At 37.4% G+C, this 16,261-nt stretch overlaps 1 protein-coding gene across 6 annotated transcripts in view; it reads right to left on the bottom strand.

The window, feature by feature from the left end:
• Positions 1-16,261, bottom strand: part of LOC126457435 (mitochondrial dicarboxylate carrier-like) — a 115,266-nt gene that overhangs the window by 22,280 nt on the left and 76,725 nt on the right. For 5 of the 6 annotated variants that reach the window (XM_050093709.1, XM_050093708.1, XM_050093707.1 and 2 more), the window contains 2 exons: positions 10,864-10,944; positions 4,818-4,874 (listed from right to left, as the gene is read on the bottom strand). In XM_050093709.1, coding sequence (XP_049949666.1) covers positions 4,818-4,874; positions 10,864-10,944 — 138 coding nt within the window. Of the gene's footprint in view, positions 1-4,817; positions 4,875-10,863; positions 10,945-13,836; positions 14,064-16,261 lie in introns of those variants that run through there. The other variant, XR_007585471.1, reaches the window with a different exon arrangement.

The following is a 16,261-nucleotide window of genomic DNA, read 5'->3' as shown; positions in this document are numbered from 1 at the left end:
GACTCATTAAGTCCTTTCTGGTTCTGCCTTGCTCTGAACCCACTATCCAACATGCTAAATAATACAAATTATGGATACAATATTACTGGAACATACCCACACAAAATCACACATTTGCTATACATGGATGATCTAAAACTACTGGCAGCAACAAATCAACAACTCAACCAATTACTAAAGATAACAGAAGGATTCAGCAATGATATAAGTATGGCTTTTGGAACAGACAAATGTAAGAAAAATAGCATAGTCAAGGGAAAACATACTAAACAAGAAGATTACATATTGGATAACCACAGCGACTGCATAGAAGCGATGGAAAAAACGGATGCCTATAAATATCTAGGATACAGGCAAAAAATAGGAATAGATAATACAAATATCAAAGAAGAACTAAAAGAAAAATATAGACAAAGACTAACAAAAATACTGAAAACAGAATTGACAGCAAGAAACAAGACAAAAGCTATAAATACCTATGCCATACCAATATTGACCTACTCATTTGGAGTAGTGAAATGGAGTAACACAGACCTAGAAGCACTCAATACACTTACACGATCACAATGCCACAAATATAGAATACATCACATACATTCAGCAACAGAAAGATTCACATTAAGCAGAAAGGAAGGAGGAAGGGGATTTATCGACATAAAAAACCTACATTATGGACAGGTAGACAATTTAAGAAAATTCTTTCTAGAACGAGCAGAAACTAGCAAAATACACAAGGCAATCACTCATATAAATACATCGGCTACACCACTGCAATTTCATAACCACTTCTACAACCCTTTAGATCACATAACATCAACAGACATGAAGAAAGTAAATTGGAAAAAGAAAACACTACATGGCAAGCACCCGTATCATCTAACACAGCCACACATCGATCAGGACGCATCCAACACATGGCTAAGAAAAGGCAATATATACAGTGAGACAGAAGGATTCATGATTGCAATACAGGATCAAACAATAAACACCAGGTATTACAGCAAGCATATTATTAAAGATCCCAATACCACAACGGATAAATGCAGACTTTGTAAACAACAAATAGAAACAGTAGATCACATCACAAGCGGATGTACAACACTAGCAAATACAGAATACCCCAGAAGACATGACAATGTCGCAAAAATAATACATCAACAGCTTGCCTTACAACATAAACTTTTGAAACAACACGTTCCTACATACAAGTATACACCACAAAATGTACTGGAGAATGATGAATACAAATTATACTGGAACAGAACCATTATAACAGATAAAACAACGCCACATAACAAACCTGACATCATACTCACCAATAAAAAGAAGAAATTAACACAACTAATCGAAATATCTATACCCAATACAACAAATATACAAAAGAAAACAGGAGAAAAAATTGAAAAATACATCCAACTGGCTGAGGAAGTCAAAGACATGTGGCATCAGGATAAAGTTGACATCATACCAATTATACTATCAACTACAGGAGTCATACCACACAATATCCACCAGTACATCAATGCAATACAGCTACATCCAAACATATATATACAGCTACAGAAATCCGTAATTATTGATACATGTTCAATTACCCGAAAGTTCCTAAATGCAATATAACACATACCGTACAGTTAAAAGGAAGTGACGCTTGATCAAGGTCCGTGTCACTCCATTTTTAACCGGACTTAACGTCTGAGAAAGTGAAGGAAATAATAATAATAATAATAATAATAATAATGTGGCTACAACTGCCTGAGAAACTGCCCGAGACTGAAGGTAGGTGTGTGTGTGTGTGTGTGTGTGTGTGGTGTGTGTGTGTGTGTGTGTGTGTGTGTGTGTGTGTGTGTGTAATAATATGCTGTCTGCAGTCATGGCACTCAGCAATAAATCTGTTATAGAAAATGATCATGTCATTAAATATCAGCAGTGTCTGTTGCTTCAAGCATCTTTGACAACGAGATTAATGTCAGTAGAGTTTTTCCATTGTCATCACAAAAAAAAGATGCACAGGATTATTTAGATGCATGTCTGGCATGTGCAATTTTTTAAGTATCTGCATAGTAAAATATATTTTCAGAAGTTTGGAAATAAATCTCCACCCCTCATTTAATAGGTATAATTTCTTTTGTGATGTTACAAATAAATATAAAATTTGATCTGTAAATGTGATAACAGATTAATCATAAAACTAGCACTCTGTTTCTCACAATGATACCAAGTAGTGGGCAACTGCGAGCGCAGCATCACGTATAGCATTTAACTCAAATTATCTCTTGGCAAAGGTCTCCAACAGAGCTCTGGTTTGGAGCTAAAAAAAGATGTATTCTTAATAATTTGTTTGTGTAATGTGTTCAACCAAATTCAATAACAAAAATTTCCTGCATGTCAAAAATTCTGTGATGTTGTCTGGAAATGCATTTTTGTAAACTTACCGTATATCACCTTAAAAATTTATTACTGTAACCAAAACAAAAATAAAAAAATAGTTCAATTCTTCCAGAAGTCACTGATAATATCTTTCTGCATAGAACAGTTTGTGAATCCAATAGAGTTATATGAAACATAGTATTACCTGAGGGCACAGTGTGGGATGTGGCAACTCTGCTCTGCACGTTGACTTGTTCCTGCCAAAGTGTCAATCCTAAAGTAATTTTGAACAGACTATAATTGCCTACATCAATGACACAAACCATTCTACCATCACTGATCCTTAATTACTATGCAAACACAATGAGGATCCTTGCTTGTAACAGTTAAAACTATCTGTTTCCACATCAATATCATTCCCCCCTCCCAGACACACACACAATATTTTTACTATCAAATAGTACCATTTCCAAAATCCTGCTGATCATATGCCGACTGCTGCAGTCCTTATACAAATGAGAAATTATGTTCTCATGATAACTACTATTACTCTGAGAGAAAAACATAAAAACGTAGTAAGAAAATCTACTATAGTTATGGGCCTAACCATTTAAAGATACAATTCAGATTCAGACTTAATGATCCGAACCCAGTGCCAAAGTATATGATTCTTACATTTCCAAATTCTGAATACCTTTCTTCTTACCAATTTCACAGGCCCTCTCAATGAGCCACCTCCCCAAAAATCAATTTCTTTGATGTCACAATAAAAAGTCTCCAACTTTATAAAATGCATTAGTTACCAGCAATATTTCCACTTCAGTAGCTGTTGTCCCTTTTCTGAGAAGAGACTCCAATAGAGCCTTGTTACACATGGATGACTCATCTACTCTAGAAGCAACCGCCGCTCCCTGCCTCTGTGGCTTCTCAAAATTGATCTTAAAAGTGATTTCCATGTGATATCTTCCTATTCTTGTGCTTCAACTATTTCCACGAACCTAACATTATCACTGGAATAGTTCCACCATTCCACCATACTGTTTACCAAGATTATGACCAGACTTTTCATGCCATGAAATGAGGAATATTCTCATGAAAATACTTCCTACCTCTTCAGTAGTGGTATTATTTCATCCATCCAACATGCAAAAGCATTATGGTCCATCATTATGGCACTCCTATTTGCAACTAGTAGCCAAATGGCCTACTTTCACATTAAAGATCCAGATAGAATACTTCTCTGAAGCATCCACCAAGCACATACTAGTCCAGTCCTGCCACTGAAACATCCATCCCGTGAGAGGCAATTTCACCTACAAAAGCATCCACATTATTCATGACCTTTACTGCAGTTGATGCATAGTTTTTTTTATATGAACAAGACCCATCATCAGTTGATATGAATGGTTACTGGTGGTGGTGGTAGTTAGTGTTTAACATCCCGTCGACAACGAGGTCATTAGAGACGGAGCGCAAGCTCGGGTTAGGTAAGGATTGGGAAGGAAACTGGCCGTGCCCTTTCAAAGGAACCATCCCGGCATTTGCCTGAAACGATTTAGAGAAATCACAGAAAACCTAAATTAGGATGGCCGGAGACAGGATTGAACCGTCGTCCTCTCGAATACGAGTCCAGTGTGCTAACCACTGCGCCACCTCGCTCGGTGAAAGTGAATGGTTACTGTCTGACCACTCACTGGCAGACCACAACATAGCACGCTTCAAGGGCTGTTTCATAAACCATATTACATGGAGGCTACTTCCTTCTCCTACAGCAGCTTCTTTGAATGTGATGCCAGGAACAACACTTCCAAGACACCAAATAATCTTGCCCTCGACCACATGCCTTCATCCACACTGATTCCTCACTTAACTCCCCCTCCCCTCCCCCCCATCAGCTCTCTTACTCCTTTGGCTTCCACACTAGTGCCCGCTACAATCCCATCTCCTGTAGTTACATGTGCAACATGTTAGTCCCCCTGCCTGCAAGAAGATGACTTTTCTCTGATAGCATGTTTCTATTATCTTCCTCTACCATCTGTCCATCTCCTAGCCACTGGCTCTCCATTATCTTCCTCACTCCCATGTCGCTCTAAATGCACCACAGAAGATAGCAAAATGTTCAGGTCAAGCCACAGTACCAGGACATTGGAACTGTGGACATCTGTGTGTCTGTATACCATGACATAAAACGAAAATTCAAAATCTGAGCTGCAATCTACCTTGTTTATATGCCTATCCACTACTCAATGGCTCCACTACATAATGAGTGCTTGTCTGTACTCATTCTACTGTTCATAATTAGTGTAACATACCTCCACATCAAAGGACTCTACTCATAATAGGAAAATGTTTATGCAGATAATAATGATATTGGCAGAGTATGTATACATCAGGCATAATATTGAAGATAGTTTTCCTTCTTGCACAGGAACTTGTCTGATACATACCTTGAAGAAGCCTTGTGGCCCCAACTTAGCTGTGTGCAGAATAATATGCCACATACTCTGAAAAATTAAGCAAATTCATATGTAAATATCAAATACATTTTTAAATATTATCTGGTACTGATTAGAACATCACATTTCGTAAGGCAAATTACATTAGGAACTTGCATAAACCTAACAACAAGCTGTAGCAATATCAGTAGTAGCAGTACTTCATATACTGCACTAAGAAACAGATGTGTTATTATTTCGTTCCCTGATTAAGTATTTTTTTCATCTATGTCTGCTTGCTAGTACTTTCCTTTCCTGTTTGTATAGGCTGAGATATAAAATACATTATCGTTTGCTTATTCCTCTGTGTTATGTCCCAAATTATTTTTTCTGCACTCCTTAATTCTCTAACATAACATAAGTCAGTGTAAAATATATATTCAATACGCTATAAATTACCAATGAGTGAAAAATGTTTTTTCACCTCCTCGCAGTCTTTCTTTCCTCAGTTCTATACCACCCTCCATCTCCTATACTCCATTTCATTGTGCAGTATGCACAATTCCCTCTGATTGTAACCAGAATGAGCTGACCAGTGCCACATTCCTAACCCATGCATCTGGTGCCTTTCCCTCCCAGCCATTGGTCACCCTTTCCCTGCCCTCCCTTCCATTCCTCACCACCTTTCTCCCCTCCCCACTCCACTTCACACAACCCACCAAGTGCCAGCACAATGTATTCAGCTGGGGCGTATGTGCATGCATGCATGCATACGTGCATGCTTGCATGTACATGAAATAGAAGCTAATAGGGAATCATTCAAGCAATGATATGGACCACAAGTGGGGAAAGCCACTGCCATAAGCTTCTCTGTAAAAGTGTGGATTGTTATGGTCCAGTGCCTGGAAATGAACATCTTGAAAATTGTGACAGTGGTCAACCGTTTACTTTTGTGAATGTCTATGGAAGGTGGTTGAAGGGTGGTGAAACCACAATTAGACAGCAAGGTGTTGACTATACACATCTCTTCAGAGAATGTGATCAGAGTTTTGCAGCCTGGCCACTGCGTAAAGCAGGATAGGCAGCAATCTGTGTCGGATAAGATTATTATTTATTAATTTCTTTAACTCTTTATGTGGAGCATAGGGATGCAACAAAGGATCATGTCTTCCCATTCTATTCCTTGTTGTTGACCTTCTGCTTCAACTGATCATCTCCATGTCATTTTGGGCCTGCCTCATCTCCATCATCCCTATGGGACCCAATAAAGTGCTTCCTTCACAATATGGCTGTTTCTTTCCCAGAGTATTTAGTTAGAGATGATATTTGGCCACCATATCCTCAGGATGTTTCTCAGACATCAGATGTTGAATGTCTGCAGCTTATGGATTAGCTGATTTGTCATTTTCCATGTTACACATCCATACAGAAGCACAGATTTTATATAACTTTCAAATATCCACAGTTTTGTTCTCAATGTTGTTTTCTTCAACCTCCAGATAGAGCAGAGAATTGTAAAAGCACCTATGGCTTTGTTGATGCAGCTGTTAATGTCCTCTGTTGCACCACCATATGGTGTAATCATGGTCCCAAGATAGCAAAACTTATCCACTCTTTCAATTACCTGGTTCCCAAGCTTAAGCTCTGCAGTGCTGTTATTGTTTGTCCACATGTCTATTGTTTTTTGAGCATTAATTTTCAAACTGACACTCTTCACTGCAGATTTCAGATCTTCTTGCTTCTCTTTCATATCGTCAACACTGTGTGAAGGTCATCTGCAAAATGTAGGTCTTCTAGATGTGTTCTATTTTATTCCTCTCATGTTATCCATTACTTGCATCATTACAGTATTCAGTGCTATGTTAAACCCTATCGGTGAGAGCATGCAACCTTGCTTACCTCCCGTTTTCACTGCTATTGGGTCTGAAAGCAGCCCTTGATGTTGAACCTGGCACATGTAATTTCTTGACAAGAGCAATTATTTTCTTGGGAATTCTAAAAGTTTGCAGTGATGTCTCAGTACAATTCTTGTGCAGGCACAAGTGTTTCTTAGCATACTGTCGAGCACAAATTATTGAATACAGAGCTCTACAGCAGACAACCGCTAGGTGTTCCTATGCTGACCCATCAACACTGTCAATTATGGGCTCAGAGTAATCAAGAATGGATCATGAATCGATGAAAACATGTTACTTGGTTGGATGAATCACATTTCTTGTTATGCCTCATCCAGGTGAATGGCTGCTCAAAGCATGCGTTGAGCCATGAACACAGGCTTGTGGGTGCAGTGTTATGCTATAAAGAAATTAAAAAAGGAAGGAAGATTAGGGTTTAACATCCTGTTGTATGCTATGGGAGGGGGGGGGGGGGGAGGGCAGTTACCTGAGCTTCCATGGGTTCTGTGTTAGTAACTGAAGGCACCATGACAGCTGTGGACTACGTGAACATTATTGCACACCACCTGCATCCCTTCATGCTTGATATCTTCCCTAAAAGCAATGAATCTTCCACCAGGATAACCATCTGTGTCACAAGGCTAGAATCATGCTACACTGCCTTGAGGAGCATGATAGTGAACTCATGTTGACGTCTTGGCCATTAAATTCACCTGATCTGAACATGATGGAATACATCTAGGCACCATCAGGTACCAGCTCCATTTATTATTTGTGAACTTAAAGCACATGACTGACTTTTCTGACTGTATTTTGACTGACATTCAACAAAATAATTCCATGAATTTTGGACGCTACTTCAGAAAATCTATCAATACACAATGCATCACTGACCTGTTTGTGGACTCCTTTATAATAGCTGACAAATAGTTAGATATCCAATCTTCTACTTGCGCATATCTGGGCCCATAACCTCATGATAAATTCTTGTTTGAAAGGTAAGTAACTATGTCGTCACGTTTAAAGGACTAGATTTTAATGTAACTTATACACTCACAATATGCTTGAACAAGAAACAACAGGTAACTGACAGAGCAAAGAGTAATTACTACATACAGTATTTTTTTAAAAGTGGAACATATATAAAAGCACCTTCCACAGTGTATAACAACAAAAGAAAGAAAAATAATTAACTCTCAACATAACTCCTGCCAGGGCATTATTTCAGAGAAATGTCTACAATTATATATACCATAAAAAACAAACTGGAAGCAGGAAAGATTAGGGTTCAATGTCCAATCAATAATGAGGTCATTAGAAATAGATTTCAAGCTTGGGATGGACAAATACAGGGTGAATCGCATAAAACTTGCACTGCAAATGCTGTGGAAATCAAAGGTGCTAGTGACGTGCGGTTTTCACACAATGGATTGGGAGTCAGGGGCTCATACTGTTACCCAATAAATTGACTGTAGCAATACTTAGAAAGTCTATTTTTTGTGCAAACATAATTTTTTTCAATGGGACAATGCCTTTTGACATCAACAAACTAACAGTAGGGTAAATTAGAATGTCAGCGGTGTTCATTGCAGGATTCTAGTGCAAGTTATTTACAAAAGTTCCTACATCGACATTTGCGCAACACCTCTGGTAACAATCACGGTTTTCATAATCATATCCATGCAGTTCTTGAGGGAGAGAGATCTGATAGGGATGGGACCTATGTCGATGGGAAATGTGTACGACACTTTCCTGACTCATGCCACTTCCTCATGCAACTGTGCGGGAGCTAATATGCGGATCAACTGTAATGGTAGCAAGAACATTAATTTCCCCCTCTTCTCTTGCCACTTGTTTCCTTCTGTTACATTGTCTAGGTTTTACACTACCAATTTCACATAACTGGTTGAAGGGGTTGATAAATAATTGCCAAGATGGTTGATGTCTATTGGGATATCTTGCCACATTCACCATACAAGAATGAACTGCATTCTTCCTATATTCTCTATACACCATGAGCTTGTCGGCTATTTCTGCATTGGTGAATCCCATGATCCAGTCCCAACTTACTGCTTGGATTGCCACACATTAACTGACTAGCATGTCGCAATGCACTCAAGGAGCACACAAGCACACTGTAAGCAGATATAAAAACATCATACCGAGAAACTACAACTACGCAGTTCAAATGGCACAAACCAGTGTCAGTACAGAAACTTCTCAAAATACAGTATCTTGTAAATGACTCACACTAGAATCTTGCAACAAACATCACTGACATTCTAATTTACCCTGCTATTGATCAGTTAATGTCAATAGCCATTGCTCCATTTTGCAAAGTGTATGTTTGCATAAAAAATACCTCTTTTTAAGAATTATTACAATCTGTTTGTTGGGTAACAATATGGACCCTGACTACCAAACCATTCTATGAAAACTTCATATCAATAGCACTTTCCATTTTCGCAATATTTGTGGTGTGAGTTTTAGGTGATTCACCTGTATTACAAAGGAAATGGATTGTTTCTTTTTTTTTTTTTTTTTTTTTTTTTTTTTTTTTTTTTTTTTTTTTTTTTTTTTTTTTCCAAAGGCACCATCCCAGCATTTGACTTAAATGATTTAGAGAAACCATAAAAAACCTAAATCTAGATAATCTTTGCTGGTCCATTATGGACTGTGGATATAAGAAGTTCATAAAATAAATGTCTACAATACATACAGCTGTTGGTAAATTATTGTATCAAGAAATAAATCTAGATTGTCATATGGGTTGTTAAAAACTGTTCAAAAGCCAAGACCACACAAAATATTTCTTAATTCAAGACAACTGGTTTCAATAGTCTTAGTTGTCATCTTCGGGTCTTAAACATTTTTTTGTAGTAAAACATGATCATTTTACACTGACCTCATTCACAAGATGTCAAGTGGATAAAACTCAGCACATTATAAACGTTTGTCATTGCCAAAATATTTAAAAACACACAGCATATTGTCCATATACATACTGCACAAAAAAAAACCTTGCACCTTGTACACCTTTGAAAGTGGATTTCAACTGTTTAGTATGCATTCAGCATATGTAAGCAGGTGTGCTATTATGTACCACATTTGTAGAATGTAACAGTCATCTGTGAGCAGTATGTATATGGACATGGACTTTTGAACAAGCTGCTGTGTGTTTTTATATATTTTAGTAATGACAAACATTTATAATTTGCTGACTTTTATCCATGTCTTGTGCACGAGGTCAGCTTAAAATGAACATGTTTTACTAAAAAAAATTTTTAGGGCTTGAAGATAACAGCTAACACTGTTGAAACCAGTTCTCTTGAATAAAAAAATATTTTGTGCGATCTTGGCTTTTGAATGGTATTTAACAATTAAAACAGTTCGCCTTCAATACTCTCATAATGAGAAAATTCAGTCAGTTGGATATTTAAAAGCCACCTCTCCAGTGTCTTAATTAAAGTAACACCTTCTTCAGTCACTTTAATTACATCAAGTAATATGTACTTAGTGTTGCATCATGTGCAATAAATAACCTTTATGTGAAACTAATCATCACAGGAATAATTTTCATGAATTTTTAGGAAATTAAGTTTCAAAAACACAGTACTGACAAATTTCCCTAGGTACTGACACTGCATGCTACGAGAGACTGTCACAATTCATGTGTTTTTCGATTTACAACAAGACAACAGTGATGCTTTTGGATCAATAGTAATTACACTCTATGTGAAAGATCTGTTGCGCTGAAAATGGACAAAGCCCAAATTGTGTTCACATAAAAATAAATAAATATTTAGCTGCAGCTGTTGATTTTTGCAATATGGAATTCCAAAAGTTTATTTTCTCATATGTACACATCAATGCTGCTGTGCACAATGTCAGTGGTAGTCACTGAATACAGAACACAACTATAAATGAGGCTGAGATTTTCACTCTGCAGTAGAGTGTGCACTGATATGAAACTTCCTGATAGATTAAAACTGTGTGCTGGACCGAGACTTGAACTCGGGACCTTTACCTTTCACGGGCAAGTGCTCTATCATCTGAGCTACCCATGCATGACTCACAACCCATTCTGGTAATAAATAGAGAGACAAGCTGAATATTCAAACAAACAGGAACATTCACTGCACCTTATATATTTGGCATTGTACCTTAAATTCTCCTGGTCGGGCATTCATAGTACGTGTTTTGAGCACATCAATAGGTTGAGTTAGTGTAGTAGCCACTGCTCCCTGTAAAAATGTAAACAAGAAATATTGACCGAATGATAACACAAGTACAATGCTGCTTGTTTAATACATTTTACAAATTTATGCATATCTAGAAAATATATATCATGCAGCAACAAAATGTTATACCACATTTAAAGGAAACCACAAAAACAAACTGCACAACACACTCAAGCCAAAAGTGTAAAAAATTGTTTGTGGATTACAGGGGGAAAGGAGGAAGATTCGAGTTTAATGCCTCATTGACGTGAAGGTGTGGGAGCACTTACTCAGATGGAGGATGAAAGCCAGTGCTGACCTATTTGAGGACCTCAGCAGAATTTGCCGACAGCAATTTATGGAAAAACAGAAAATCTCGATCCACTGGCTGGAAGGAGCTTTGAAACCAACTCCTCATAAATACACACAAAGTGTCTTGAATATTGCGATACTGTGCTTGGTAAAGAAAACTACAGTCAACCAGTTGCAGCTGAGAATTTGTTGATGATGATAATTATTAATTATTTCAGAAGTCCCTTCCCTGAAACCTCTGTATTTCACACATGAAATAACTCTGCTTCAAGGAAATGAACTGACATTCGGTTGAAACAACTGAAGTCATGACTTCCAGAACAGCAAAAGTCCAGCAACCTTACTTCTGAAAAAAATCAATTATTTTTGTATATCTCTGAAAAGCCTAGATTGCTAATCACCACATAGAGAAGACACTGAGTCGCAGATGGGCACAACAAAAAGACTGTTATACATCTAAGCTTCCAGCCTTCTTCTAAAGAGGAGAACACACGCACATTAGCAAAAGCACAACTCTCACACACACATGACCACTGCCTCAGCAGCCAAAGACAGTGGTCATGTGTGTGTGAGTTGTGCCTGCATCAATGTGTGTGTGCATGTGTGTGTGTGTTACTTTAGAATATAGCCTTTTGGCCAAAAGCTCACATGTGTAGCTCTGTCCTTTTCTTGATATGTCTGATACAATTTAGTTTATTATACTGACATTAACTGACATTCTCTCTCTCTCTCTCTCTCTCTCTCTCTCTCTCTCTCTCTGTGTGTGTGTGTGTGTGTCTATGTGTGTGTGTGTGTGTGTGTGTGTGTGTGTGTGTGTGTGTGTGTTTCATATCAGTGAAATAGAATGAATGGTTTAAGTGTGAAAAAATATTAAAGGAAGTCATTGTGTTCCAGATTGTACAACTTCAACATAAGAGAGCCAAAAGAAAGCTAGAAGCTAGAAACATAGTTTATTTTTCTTAATGTTTTGACAACAGTGTGAACAATACATTCACACTTTTAATCTGGGTGCCAGACTTCACTTTATGAGTTAGCATGTTTCTCCTTTTACATTCTGTGTTTCTCCATCAGTTCTCCTAAATATCAGTGATATTAAGGATCATTGGCTGTTATGTAATTCCCAGTGTCCTTTACCTTGGGAGCTTTTATTAGTATTTCTTCTTCATAAAGACATTCAAGCAACTGATAATTAAGAATCCCTACCTGAAATGAAATGTACAGGTGATCAGACTACATGCAGTATTGCTCACAGTCACTCTTTTCTTACAGTACTTAATGAGAGTGGAGAATAAGATTTTGTAATCTATGGTCATGCATTGTTCAATATCAACAATACTTATATTACTAGCAGTTTCCGGATTATCTTAACCCACTGATATGGTATGTAAACAGTATCTTGCTGTCTTTTCTTCAACTGTACATGGACAAAATCACAATTACATGGCAAGTATGGATGGCTCTAGTTCAAAAACCTGTGCTGTTATCTACATCACTGCCTTTACAACATATCTCTAAGTCAAGAATTTTGTGCTGTTCTGAAGGTCAATGATACACCTAGCTTAGGATGACTACACTGACACCAATAACTTGTATAGTGCTACAAGTGGCCTTGTGCCATTTTGGAATTAATGGCTTATATTGTTTAGATGTGGTATCTGGAGTAGCATCCCACCTATACAAGAATCTGCTTTTGCAGATATTGCAAACTAATTATGGTCCAAATGGTAGGAATACATATCATGGAACAAAAACCTTCTCAGGAAAAATAATCTTAAGTGTACTCAACAAAAAGTAGCAGAAGACAACAACAGGACACTGTATTTTAAAAATTCTCTAAAAATGAAGAGAGATGTGAAAGCTCTTAAAAAAGCAATCACCACTTTATACACAAAATGCTTGCATGGTGTTGCAAATCAGTAAGGTCGTTGATAAATATGGCACACACAATAGAAACACCTAACTATTGTCAAAATACAAAAGCTAAAACATGATCTTCACAAACTTAATTTCATAAATGGAAGTTATTCCTGCAGGAATTTTTACAATATAGATAGTCCAGACCAAAAGACAAATAGAAAGAAGGAAGTGCCATGAGGAGAGTAAACGATGATCTGGAAAAACCACTGCATTCATACTGAAATTTAATTCATTGGCACTGTCAAAAGATAAGGGCTACATTCATTTGTGTTGAAGTGAGAGGCAGCATCTTCAACTTAATAAATATTTTAAACATCAGAATGTCCTGATAGAACAAACATATTGTACTCTATCAACTGTCGTAAGAAACCTTCAACAAAGAGGTTCCAAAAATCTAATCCCACAGCTCCCAGACATTTCCTCTTTCACAAATTTTTGTGCACACAATATAGTATTTTATTTTCTTACCAACATTATAAGAAGTTCAGCTGTTGAGGTCTTCCTCCTATTGAAATAACTGTGTCTTCTGAATATCTGGCAAAACACGTATATCTAACATTGCTTTGGGACAATTCTCCATCAATGATCTTTTATTATGCATTGGTTTTCTGTCAGAAAGTGTGGAGAGATAGGAAGACAAGCAGTTATGTAAGGGGAAAAAAGGGTATAAGAAGATTCTAAACTGACCTCTTGACTAGTTAAATTGGATGCTGTGCAGGCAGCTGGGCTCTGTTCAATATACAAACAGTATCTGGAAACAGATGGATCACTTTAGAAACATGATCCACCAGTCTGTCAAGTCCACAGTAGTCTTGTGACCAATCAGAAAGCAACATGTTCTCTGGTGAAGTGGAGCTGCTATGTATGTGACACTGCAGATACTTGATGCAGAGAACCTGACTGCCATTTGGATGCTGAGAAGAAATACCAAAATATTATTAATGAGAGGTAGATAATTTTCCAAATTTTACCATCCATTCACTGACTGTGGAAAACAAATCAAGTTATACAGTAACAGGCAGAAGCAGCTACTGGAAGATACTTCTGTAAAGTACACTAACAACCAGTTTCCACTAGCACTAGTCCATTCACACTGCAAACTAAAGGCAATTACTTGAAGATTGTATAACATTAAGTTGCATTTGCTACAAAAATATGGCACAAACAGAAACATCAAAGTAATGTAAAGCACTGTAATTAATATTTTGTGTTGTTGAAACTGATGAAAATAATTTATAATTCCTCTTTATAAAATATTATGTAGTATTAATCCTGTTATATAATGGATTAACAAACAAAACCACCACATATTTCTTCTTGCAGCTTTATTATTACTTCTACTCTCAAAGACATAAAATGAACAGTGTGTTTAGCTACGATCCTGAACATCATCCCAATCCTTGTCAATCTCAAGTGGGACGTCTTATTGCACAGTACAGGTGTCTTCAGAACTAAGGTTCGCACTATTCCATCTCTCTCCAATCATCTTTCACTAATGTGTACACTCTTCACATGTGCCTCAGCTGTGTATCTTCCTGTAAGAGAACAATATTTCCCACTCAGAATATGAAAGGTTTCTTGTGAGGATTCTGGGCTTCACAATGCTGTCTTGAGTTCCTGAAGACATTCTTTCTTCCATCTCCTTATGACGTAATTTTGCAGCATTTTTCTTTCCCTCACCTCTTAACAAAGATCCTCCAATATAATGGGTACAGGACGAGCGGGAAATGTGGACAGGCATTAGTCAGTTAAGAAATGGCTTGGTGTTAGTAATACTGAATCAACCTATGTGATTGGTAGCAAGTTGATGGTGGCTTCTATCTCCACAAACAAAGTTCTAACTATGAGAAAAATGTCCACATTTGTAAATATTGCTGAGTTTTGGCTGCATTATGCATTGGTGACAATGAAAATTTGTTCACAGGCTGGGACTCAAACCTGGATCTTCCGCTTGACACAAGTTGTTGCCTTGACCGCCTCAGCCACTCGAGCACACTCCCCGGACCAACCCAAACTTCCACATGTCACAGTTTTCATCTACATCCTATACTTGCATATACCATAATCGCCTGAATTACAAGGTTTTGTCTCCATAACAAGAAACCATGTTTCATTTAATTTCCTCATATCAATCAGCACTAAATAGAATGCCTTCAACAGCTCCTTAGTTGTCATCCAAGTATCCTCAGAGGAAGACGTGTCTGCCAGTACCAGAAATTGAAGGTTTTTAGTCTATAGAAGACTGAAACTGCTCCAAAAACCTAGATCACTTCTCTCTTTCTGCAGAAAATAGCTCTAATCTGATGGCTGAAAGTTTGATGGTAAATGTCACAGGTCATTGAGCTGCCATAACGACTGAGAAGCTAATGCAAATATCAGGTGTGCAACCAATGAAGGTAAATTATCTACAGTCTTTCTAGTTGTCTTCAGAAGTGCCTTCCTGAGGTATCAATATATTCTTCACACTTCATGACATTGGCACCATAGTCCGTGTCAGAAAGCAGACTCTGGATTGCACTGTCAAACATACTCGAACAATCTATGGTCTCTCCCAGATTCATCCAAAAGCACTCATGGTCTGTATCTTTGCTTGTCTCTCTTTCATCAGTTGCTGTAATGAAGCATGTTACTAGTGTTCTTTCAGCCTTTCATTTCCTTTTCAAATTTCACAGGCATATATCTGTACCTGTTTCTGTCACAGTGTCTTTAAGTGCCATTGCATGCAGAGTATCAAAGAATATAGTACTAAGAGCTGTTATAGATGGAATTGTCTCAGATTACCATTATGTGGGAACAGCCAAATAATGTATAATATGAACAAATAATAGATGGCATTGCTTGCAGTTCAATATTTTATAACCTTAAACTGTCACTACTTTTACTATTAATATTCCAAAATAGCAACAGTAGAGTGCATTCAGCACATGAATGAACTGCACAACACTTGCAGAGCTTATTCAATATACATTTGCCAGAATGCTAAAAAGTACTATTCTAATGATGTGCCAATGTTATGTAACTGCACACTGCACTTATATATTATGTTTCTGCTCTTATCTCAATTCAAGGACATGGAAAGTGCAGAAAACACTTTTTGTCTTGCTCCTGCACT

Source organism: Schistocerca serialis, chromosome 2 (assembly GCF_023864345.2).
Source record: "Schistocerca serialis cubense isolate TAMUIC-IGC-003099 chromosome 2, iqSchSeri2.2, whole genome shotgun sequence".
Taxonomy (NCBI): Eukaryota; Metazoa; Arthropoda; class Insecta; order Orthoptera; family Acrididae; genus Schistocerca; species Schistocerca serialis.
Note: the sequence above shows the minus strand (reverse complement) of the source record. Positions and strands in the feature narration are given on the sequence as shown.